Source organism: Nicotiana tabacum, chromosome 14 (assembly GCF_000715075.1).
Source record: "Nicotiana tabacum cultivar K326 chromosome 14, ASM71507v2, whole genome shotgun sequence".
NCBI lineage: Eukaryota > Viridiplantae > Streptophyta > Magnoliopsida > Solanales > Solanaceae > Nicotiana > Nicotiana tabacum.
Window position 1 is genome coordinate 28,239,877 of NC_134093.1, and position 10,292 is coordinate 28,250,168.

At 31.2% G+C, this 10,292-nt stretch overlaps 1 protein-coding gene across 1 annotated transcript; it reads right to left on the minus strand.

The window, feature by feature from the left end:
- Window positions 1–854: 854 nt before the first annotated feature.
- LOC107772127 (ethylene-responsive transcription factor RAP2-3) lies at window positions 855–4,643 on the minus strand. The gene is made up of 2 exons (XM_016591614.2): window positions 4,347–4,643; window positions 855–1,589 (listed from the first exon to the last, which is right to left on the minus strand). Exons 1-2 carry the CDS (start codon window positions 4,570–4,572, stop codon window positions 1,042–1,044), a joined length of 774 nt encoding a protein of 257 aa, XP_016447100.1. The 5' UTR covers window positions 4,573–4,643; the 3' UTR covers window positions 855–1,041.
- Between the last annotated feature and the right edge of the window lie 5,649 nt (window positions 4,644–10,292).

The following is a 10,292-nucleotide window of genomic DNA, read 5'->3' on the forward strand; positions in this document are numbered from 1 at the left end:
TCCAAAAGAACCACACTTTGATTCCGAACTCGTAAATTTTTTTACTGTAACTTTTGTACCTTTTGCAACATTTTATTAATGATTTAACACTCATGATCTTGAGATATGTTTAAGTTATATGCTTTTTGTCGTTGCTAGAATAATCTAGGGCTGCCCGTAAATGTCGCCGGAAGTTGTTTTTTGGGTCGAAGTATTTTTTTTTTTTTACCAAAAGTATTTTTAAAAAAAAATTGAGGTATTTGGCCAAACTTTAGAAAGAAAAAAAATATTTTTTAGGAGAAGCAGAAGCAATTTCCGAAAAGCATAAAAAAATAGTCTTTCCAAAAGCACTTTTCTGAAAAACACTTTTGACAAAGTTACACTTAAAAACAGTTTTTAAAACTTGATCAAATACAAATTAATGCTCAAAAGTGTTTCTCAAATTAATTAGTCAAACACAAATTGCTTATCATTTTTAAAAAAGTACTTTTCAGAAAAATTTCTCAAAATAAGCTAATATTAGAAAGTTGGCCAAACAGGTTATAAATTAATGTCTAACTTTTAAAAAATGTTATAATATTGTTTAAAAGCGTTCAAACATCAAATTATTACAAAATCAACTTCCCAATCTAAATCCTAATTCCATTATAGATGTTTCTAAAGAGGTTCAATGTATATTCGTCGACAAGTATTTTATTTAACTTTCTAATGTCCTCCATCACCTAGCTATAAAGCACTATTACTTAATAGAGACAGAATAATCTTTTATACTCCAACATAATGCTCAATAACCTTTTTTAATGTCCAAAAGTAGAGATTAAAATGCATGCACCAAACATCATAAGCGTAATCCAAGATTTAGAAACCATAAACAGTAAAACAGCACAAAACAACATGACATTAATATTACAAATTGCATGCAAAGGCACGCAACTTATTATTGTATGTACTTTCTGCATTGTACTACGTACTACCAAAAGCTAACTAGTCACTCATCAGAAAACGCACACCAAACAACTTAGGATGAAATTAACTAGTAGTATATGATAATTTTTACAGTGTTCAGTAAAACAGCTGCTGCTGCTGAGTTGCAGCAAAGTCATCCATCAGAAAAATATTGAGGGGGTCAGAATCGACGATCCCTGAGTCTGGCTCTAAATCCAGGAATGACTCCAAGTTGGAAATCTGCTCCTTGAGCTCATAATCATGATGTTGAGGATCCTCAGCAGCGGGCATTTCCATGGGGTAGTAGGGTGTTTGGTTTTCATATCCATAGTTCAACATTATTGAGGCCGGTTTCTGAGACATTAAGTCAGAACGTGTGGGCTGATCAGGGATGGTGCTAGTGCAGTGTCGCTTGGCTGGTGGCGAAGGTGGCTCTGGAAAGTTGAGCTTAGCCTTGTCACCGCGGATTCGCTTTGCAGCCTCGTCATATGCCCTGGCAGCTTCCTCAGCCGTGTTGAATGTACCTAACCACACGCGGACGCCTTTCTGAGGATCACGTATCTCAGCAGCCCATTTTCCCCACGGTCTCTGCCTTATTCCTCTGTATTTGTTCTTCCTCGCCCTTGGGCCACTGCTCTCCTTCTCAACCTTCACACTTATTGTACCTGCAGATTTATTCTTTATAAGGGTTCCTGCTAAACATTTTAAACACAACTACTCTGGATTTATTTCACTTCCATTATTTTGAGTCTTCAAAAACCACATTAATCAAGTCAATTCATTTGACATCACTAAAGTTATTGATCAACTTCTGCTCCCATAAGTGGTGGTTTCATATGATTAGTTGACACGGACTGGGAAGCAAGTCTGTCACATGAAATGGCCTGTGCGATATACATGCAAAAAGAGACTATTTACTTAGTTCTATTATAATCCTAAATAAAGTAAATCTTAATTCTTAGTAAACTTGAACTTTGATGTCTAATTTCACCTTCTTATGATTTTACTTTATCTGGGATCATTTTTTTGGTCGATATTTGGAGCTAAATCGGATTAAATAATTAACTTTGGATTAAAAAGAAATTACACGAAATATATTACACTCCCTCAGTCCCGATTTACGTGGCGCCGTTCGAATTTTAAGAATCAAACGAGCTTTTCTTTGACCTTGATTTTCCATATGCCTTTTAAATATTTTGAAAAGTTAATTATTATGACTAGTTTTCAAAATTTTATTTCGAAATTCATGGCCAAAACTAAGAAATTGACTCAAAATCCAAATGGTGCCACAAAAATTGGGACAAGGGAACAACTAACAATTTTCCTCAAACTAATATATCAATATAAAAAATACAAGCATTTAGTTTGAACTAACCTCCAAAATAATTAAAGAAATAAAGCAATTAAAAGGCAAAGAAATAATTACTATAGGAAAGTGGTCACAACCTTTTTAATTACCACAAAAAAAAAAAAAATTGTATATATAGCATCTCTCTCTACATACACACACACACACACCATATATATATATATATATATTGTGATTGATTTTCTTTTCTTCTCCTTTTTGTTCGGTTTTGATTAGTTCAAGTATGATACTAATTGACTTGAAAACGACAAGAAATTAAGCTAGCATTTGGCTATAGATTCCCAAATTTATTCTGAAAATTCTTATTTGGGTGAAGTTTGATTTGAAGATGAAAATGTGTTTGGACATCCGTTTTGGGTGAAGTTTGATTTGGAAAAACATGAAACATGACTTATACCCACAAGTTCTAAAAACTATCACAAATACCTAACAGTACCATTATCAATAACATTCATTATATTATCGCAAACTATAGTCCTGAACATAAATAAATTTGATACAAAATTATCATTTTTATAATGAACTATATGATACACTATCAGATGACCGAGAAGACGAAGCAATATCGTTACAAAATAATAAATGGTGAGCTCTTTTATAAAATATAAAAGTTTGGGACAAGTTTTAAAAAATATAATAGTGATATTTTGACCCAAAACCAGCTATTGAGTTGGTTTTGGGATTTGGGATTTGGGATTTGGGACTTGGGATTTGGCCAAAATATAGGCAAAATCTATGGCCAAACATGTGTTTGCCAAATAAAACCCAAGTTTATTTTGGCAAAATCTATGGCCAAACGGGTCCTAAATATATTAGTTTGATTTTTGTAATTCTGACTTGTTTTATCTGAAACAGAACACATGTTCAAATAGATAAACGCAACTACCGGCCGATACTCGTATTAATATGAGTTTAAAGAACATAAACTTAGAAATCACATCTTTGCAGCAATTTAAATAATGATTTTTTTAAAAACATTTAGAGGAAATCTGCGAGTAAATTCTTGTATACATCCTGATGCAATAGAAATACGAAAACATATGTTGTTTATGCGTGTACTAGCTATAGTCTTTCCCTTGATGCGTGTGCATTTATTCCCTCTTAATCCCAATGAATTTTCAATTATTTTTCTAATATTTATAGTATCTTTTATTTATAATTCCTTTGAATAAAAAATAAACCGAAATAACATTACCTGTAAGAAAAATATTACTAGTATTTGATTTAGGCAGTCTGTCCCATTTATGACACTGATTTCTTATTTGAATATTTTAAAACTATTTTAAAATGTTTAAAGAAAATTATACTAATATTATATTACTCTTGTGCAGCTTCTCGAGATTTTATTTCATAAAATTAAGGTAATAATGTACAAAATCATCTGAAAACTAGATATGGAGTAATATATGGATATTATTTTCAAACTCGTCCTATTTGGACATTTTAAAACTATTTTAAAATGGTTTCAAAAATTTAAAATATTATATGACTCTAGTGCAGTTTCTCTAGATTTTATTTCATAAAATTTACGGTAATAACGTAAAAAAAAATCACCTTAAAATTAGATATGGATTAACTTTTAGAAAAGACGCAGAAAATTTGAAATAAAAAAGATAAATAAATTATAAATTTGAATGCTTACTTGAGTTCCCAAAAATAGAGTTTATTTTTTTATTTTATTACAGAAACCGTACGGGACACGAGTGTATCGCGTGTTAGTTCCGAGAAAATAATCATCAGATAAATATATTCTTTTGATGAAGAATCATCAGATATATAGTACTATAAGACTATCATTACACTCCTCCCATTTTGTTTATTTTAAAACTTATCATTTTATCCTTAATAATTTTACCCATTTATTAAAAAAAAATTATAATCGCACAAATGTTTCTGAACAACAAATATTATGACATAGAGTAGTATTTCTGATCACAATTTTTCTTTTTTTAATTTCGTGTTAAGTCACAGTAGTCACATACATTGATACGATACGGAGTGAGTATAACACAATCATATATGTGAAAGAGGAAGTATAAGAGCATTATCGCACCTTTTTCGAGTTGATTAAGTTTGCCGGAATCTGATTTCTGAGGCTTATTGTAGGAGTGGGTTAGCGACTGAACGGAATCAGATTTGCCGGCAATGGAGGAGGAAGAGGAAGAGGAAGACCAGAAGTCGGAGATAGGGTCAAGCTCAGCCCAGAGGTCACTAGCAGTGATTTTCCGGCAGCGGTTTCCGACGGGTTCATAGTCGGGGATTATGGCACCTCCACACATTTTTCTTTTTGTTATTGAGATGTTTTTTCTTTTAAGAGAAAGAAATGGAAAGAGACGGTGTAAATTGTGCTTGGGTGTGAGTGTTTATTTATAGGAAAGGACAATTGCAGTTTAGTCCTTTAGTTAACTATTAAAATGTAATTTTGTCTCTCGTTATAATCCAGGTAAGCACATCTAACCTGAAATTGCTTGGAATATGCACTTTTTGCCCCATTCCCTTCACTTAAATATTTGAGATGGTTTAATTCATCTTAGTCTGAAATAAGTCAATAACACCAATTCGATTAGTCATGTATCGTAATTTCACATCACTTTATTGACAACTTTTTATAAATATATTGAGAAGATAGCTTAGTATTTAATTCCAATTATAAAAGTCACCCCAAATACATATATGATTGATATTCATATTTGATTTTTTTTATGCACTCATTTCATTCACTAAAGAAAATTGAAGCAGTAATGGTAGCATCTCAATCAAATATAGTCATTCTCACGTTGTTTTTTATCGATAAAGATGTTATATTTATGATTGTGTCACAAATATATTTTTTAATGAAAATATTGTTGTTACACAACAATAACAATTACTAATTTTTTTTTTGGAACTCCAGGAAAACTCGCAGCCGTTATAGTCTATGTCATTCGGGTGAGTACTCTGTGCGCACTGGATAAACCTCCCACTGTATAATAGCCCGCAAACTACAAATGAGATATAAACCGCACAAGGCAAGCCATATGCGACAGGCTCGACCCAGAAGGCATTGAGGGGGATCGTTCCCAAATCATCTATATGGACGACCGCCCTCCAAACCAATTGGGCCATACAAAAGAGTTATCATATGAATAGACATTGACCACGAACTCAAGAGCTCAAAACAATACGCTATACTGTTAATAAGAGAACTTAGAGGCTAATAATAGTTTTCACATGACATATTTTATCTAAAAATCGATCAAATCCATGAATTAAGGACTAAATATATTTACTATTCGAGGAACATATTAAAATTTTCATCAATCATTAAAGGACTAGAAGTGCAAATTTCTCTTACAGGAATAAGCGGTTACAGCAATCAGTGAGGGTAACGACAAATCTGTAGCAATTTGGCATCTTGGTAGCAAGTGGAGGTAAAAATAATAATAGAAACAACAATCAGACGGTAAAGAGAGGGCCAAGCTAATTGGAGGGTGAGATCATGGTCGTAGCAAATGGACTGCTTTCAAACACTGCATTCCTTTCAAAACTCTTTCATCACTTGCATCATTATAAGAAGTCAAAAAAATTCACCCACTTTTAACTTTGGTTAAATTCAAGTTTTACCTCCTAAACCTTTTTAATCAGGGTGCATATCTCCTTCAATTGTGTATGGGGATAAAATATTTGTTCGTGGAATAATTTTGCGAAAGAGAAATATTTTAATATAAGTAAGAAAAAGGCATAAGGAAAATACATAAGTTGTTATCTGAACTTGTGTCGAAAAGTGAGTTTTCATCCCCAATCTTTACGAGTGTCATTTTTTCATCCTATACTTATTCATACTGAATTTAATTCCTCGTTACAAATACATAACTATTCTTGTGGAGAGTATTGTTTTACATGTTCTACCAGCAGCCTCATCAGAACTATGTGAGAGTCAAGTATTTTTTTTGTTTTTCAGTTATTTTTTCTTTTTAATGTCTCCCCCCTTTATTTACTATTTTTACACAAATTTTTCTCTCTCCCCCCTCCCCCCCGACACATATAGTCGTGGTTGCTGCCATCTCCAATTTTTTTCGGCAAACGAAGAAGAAAAATATATAAAACGATCAAATAGTGTTATTATTTGAGTTTGAATTGAAGTATAGTTACTTAAATTATTGGACCGCCATAACAGGCCCCAAAACACCTTTCCACCAACAAAACACAGGTTCCATCATGGACAGATCTAGCAAAAGGACCCAACAAAATAACACTCATTTTTATTCCTTTTTTCTCCTTGTCCTAGTTAATAATCAATGCCAATATGAATTAAGAAAATATTTTCTATAGAGTTGATTAGCTTTTGATTTTATGGAAAAGACAGTAAAGAGGATCACTTGGTGATAGAAGAAGAAATGACAGAAAAAGTGATATGAGAAATTTGGAGAATAAGCAAAGTAAAAGAAGAGTACTAAAAAGTTACTAAAAAGAGAGAGGAAGGAGCCAAGAAAGTACAAGTTGGACAATTAAGCTACTTTTAAGGCTTTTTCGACATTCTACGCTGTTTGAACAGAGTAACTTCACTTGTTGTACCACATTTCATTTAAGGATGAATTAAATTCAGTATGAACAAGTATAGGATGGAAAAACGACACTCGTAAAGGTTGGGATGAAAACTCACTTTTCGGCACAAGTTCAGGGAGCAACCTATGTATTATCCCTATAAGATATCCCGTATTCGTAGGCAGTGGCGAAGCTATATAGCTCCAAGGGGTGTCAACGGACACCCCTTCGCCCGAAAACTACACTGTTTAGATAGGTAAAAATTATCTTTTATATATATAAACTATCTATGGAGTCATCTTGACTTTTTCGTGTATCTATTTCATTAAATTTTGGCACCCTTAGTGAAAATTCGGGCTCTGCTACTGTTTGTAGGGTCTAGAAAAAGGCCACACTCTAATGTGATGTATAGAAATTATCCTATAGGTCATACAATAACAACTTTATTGTTGCTCCAAATAGTTATAGTTCTGTATTATATATTCAAATTTGACCCTATACTTTTGTCTTGTTCTTTTCTTTTCTTCTTCATTTTTCACTTTAAGCATTTATTGATCCGACTAATCTTTATTCGTGTTAAGTAAACCTACTAAGAAAAGTAAAGGTCTGTTTGAAAAGCCACCGGATAATTGAAATTGGTGTAATTACTAAGGTAGTAATTAACAGCCTAGTAATTATATAGTTATATAATTACGATAACTTGTTTGTTTATCATAGTATAATTACAGTATAATTATAAATTTATTATTTTGTTGCACAAGTGTAATTACACAGTTAGATTAAATTTTAAATGAATTAATTATCAAAACTTAAAAGTTAATATAGTAAACATATGCCTATAAATTTTTATAAGTATAAATGATATTATATTTGGTATTTAGGATGTATATTTTTTCGTGAATATACATTAATTAGTAATCATATATTTATAACTAATACTGTAAAAAAAATTATATATTTTTTAAATTAATAATATTTAGTTTAGACACTTACAAAAACTAAAAGCATACATTTTGTAAGAATATCATGAAATTGACGTTTGATAAAATAAATTAATATTTATAAATATAATGTCATAACATTATTCAAATATTTGACAAAACTAATTTATCAATTCTAACTAAAAAATGAACAACATGCAATGTGAGTCAATACTACTAAAACAAGTAAATTGGAGCCATGAATATAACACAATTCTAAAATTCAAAAAAAAAAGTTTAACGTATGTCAAATTCTAACATAATAATGCTCCAACTTAAGATTTGGAAACATAATAAGTTTATAACCACATTCAACAACGAAATTCCACTTTAATTGCATCACTCATTATATGTCAAGTTTGTTAATGACACATTATTTCTAATATTAGGAGGTGTAATTTTAAAAAATAGAATAATAAAATAAAATATAAGCAATTACATGGAATCACAAGAAGTAAAGATAGAGAAATGAAGATAAATAATGTACAAAGAAAAATATATTTTAAAATTTTAAAAAAAAAGTAAAAATAAAATTAAAAATTTAAAACAATAGAAATAAAAAGTTATAAAGAAAATAAATTAAAATAAAAACAAAAAAGAAAGAAACTAAAAAGCAACCTTGTAATTACAGAGTGTAATTACCACAAATTCTCACATCTCCCTTGAGAATTGGAGAGTGTAATTACACCCCTCCAATTACACTCAATTTCATGCTGATCAAGTAATTATTTGGCTAAACAAACATGTCAAACTGTGTAATTATACCAAATCTAATTCTTAGGTGGCTTTCCAAACCGACTCTAAATGTTTTTACTTCCTCCTTCCCTCTCTTAACAAACCACTCCAGCTCCATAAACAGCAATGCGTGTGGTGTGGGGCCAACTAATTGCCAGAAAACTCACAAGTTCGTCCATATGGATGTACAAGAATTGTACTAACAATTAGTAACGTATCTCTTAAGGATCCTTTATAGAAAGTAGTCGTCAATTCACAATTAAATCATTAACCAAAAGAACAATAACTCCAAAGGGTTGAGGGTTTTAGGGAATTATGAACACTTGTTGCTTAAAATGGTGACTAACTTACTGTTACAAGCTCATACTTCGTGCCTTGGGCCGACTCATCTGCAAATAGACGCATGGACGGAGTTCTTGATTCATATAACTGTTCGATTTTACTATTTATTTTTTCTAGTTGATATACATAGATTTATATTTATTATACATAAATTTATATATATATATATATTATAAGTGTGAAGCCCAAAATTGAGAATTGAATTACTAAAATATCCCTCAAAAATTAATTGACCCTTTTGTCCTTGAATAAGAAAAAGACCTTTCATTAAATAATTATTTTTTAAATTGAAACATGTGAATATAATATGAGAAAATTGTTCCATCTAACTGTAGTTATTGTAGGTGTTATTGAATAGTGCTTTATAGACTAAATTCATTCTACTAATTCACTACAAGACCAATACATTTATTAAATGCAAATTAAAAACTGTCCATTCATATCCTAGGTTTATCTTTTAGTTTCAGTTTTAATTTCTTAAAAGTACTATATATCTTGCTGCAAGAATAATTATTTTTATCAAAAAAAGGTGAAACAAATCAGTCATGTTGGGGTGAAAAGTTAGAAGTACGTTAGGTTCCGGCGTGATTACTTAAAAAGTTAAGATTATACTGACGCAAAGCTAAAATATGGTAAAAGAGAAGGTACAGTTTAAAGGTATATTATATTTACTAATTAGAATAAATGTCAAGAACTCTCATACATCTCTTTTGATATTTCAAACTGCAGTATGATTCTGGTATGAGTAAAATATCTGCAAGGGTGGGGGAGGAGAGTTGAAGATTGTGTATTTATCAGTGTTGAGTTCTTTTGTATTCTTCATTACACATTTACTCTTATATGACCACCCTTTTATTAGAAAATTTTGACAAGTTTCTTATACATTATATGTCACGATCCAAAATCTCAACCTGTCGTGATAGCGCCTATCTCGATACTAAACAAGCCGATAATCTCAATAAACTCAAACTTCTCTTTAAGGTTGAAAATACAATATTTAAATACAATACAGACACTTCCCAAAACCTGGTGTCACTGAGTATATGAGCACCTAATATGAATACAAGTCTGGAAAATATAGTCTATAATAGTCTAAGACCAAATACAGTGAACAAAGAGATAGAGAAGGAGAGACAAGATCTGCGGAACACGGCAGCTACTCTCAAAATCTCCTGAAATTCAACCGTGCGAAAGGATCAACACCCGCTATGTCCGAAAATACCTGAATTTGCACACGAAGTGCAGAGTGTAGTATGAGTACAACCAACTCAGCAAGTAACAATAATAAATAAAGAACTGAAGATAGTAGCTAGCTACATAGTTATGTTTCATTTCCAGTAATCCCAATAAAGAATAGACATGCTATCAAATCTGGCAGTTTAATGTCAAATAAATTTTTATACAGTTCTTGTTCATGT

What these genes read in the sequence shown, in the direction of transcription:
- LOC107772127 (XM_016591614.2), bottom strand. Translation starts at nt 4,572, where the DNA reads ATGTGTGGAGGTGCCATAATCCCCGACTATGAACCCGTCGGAAACCGC. An exon ending in ACTTAATCAACTCGAAAAAG is followed by an intron (nt 1,590 to 4,346) that starts GTGCGATAATGC and finishes ATAAATCTGCAG; the next exon opens with GTACAATAAGTGTGAAGGTT.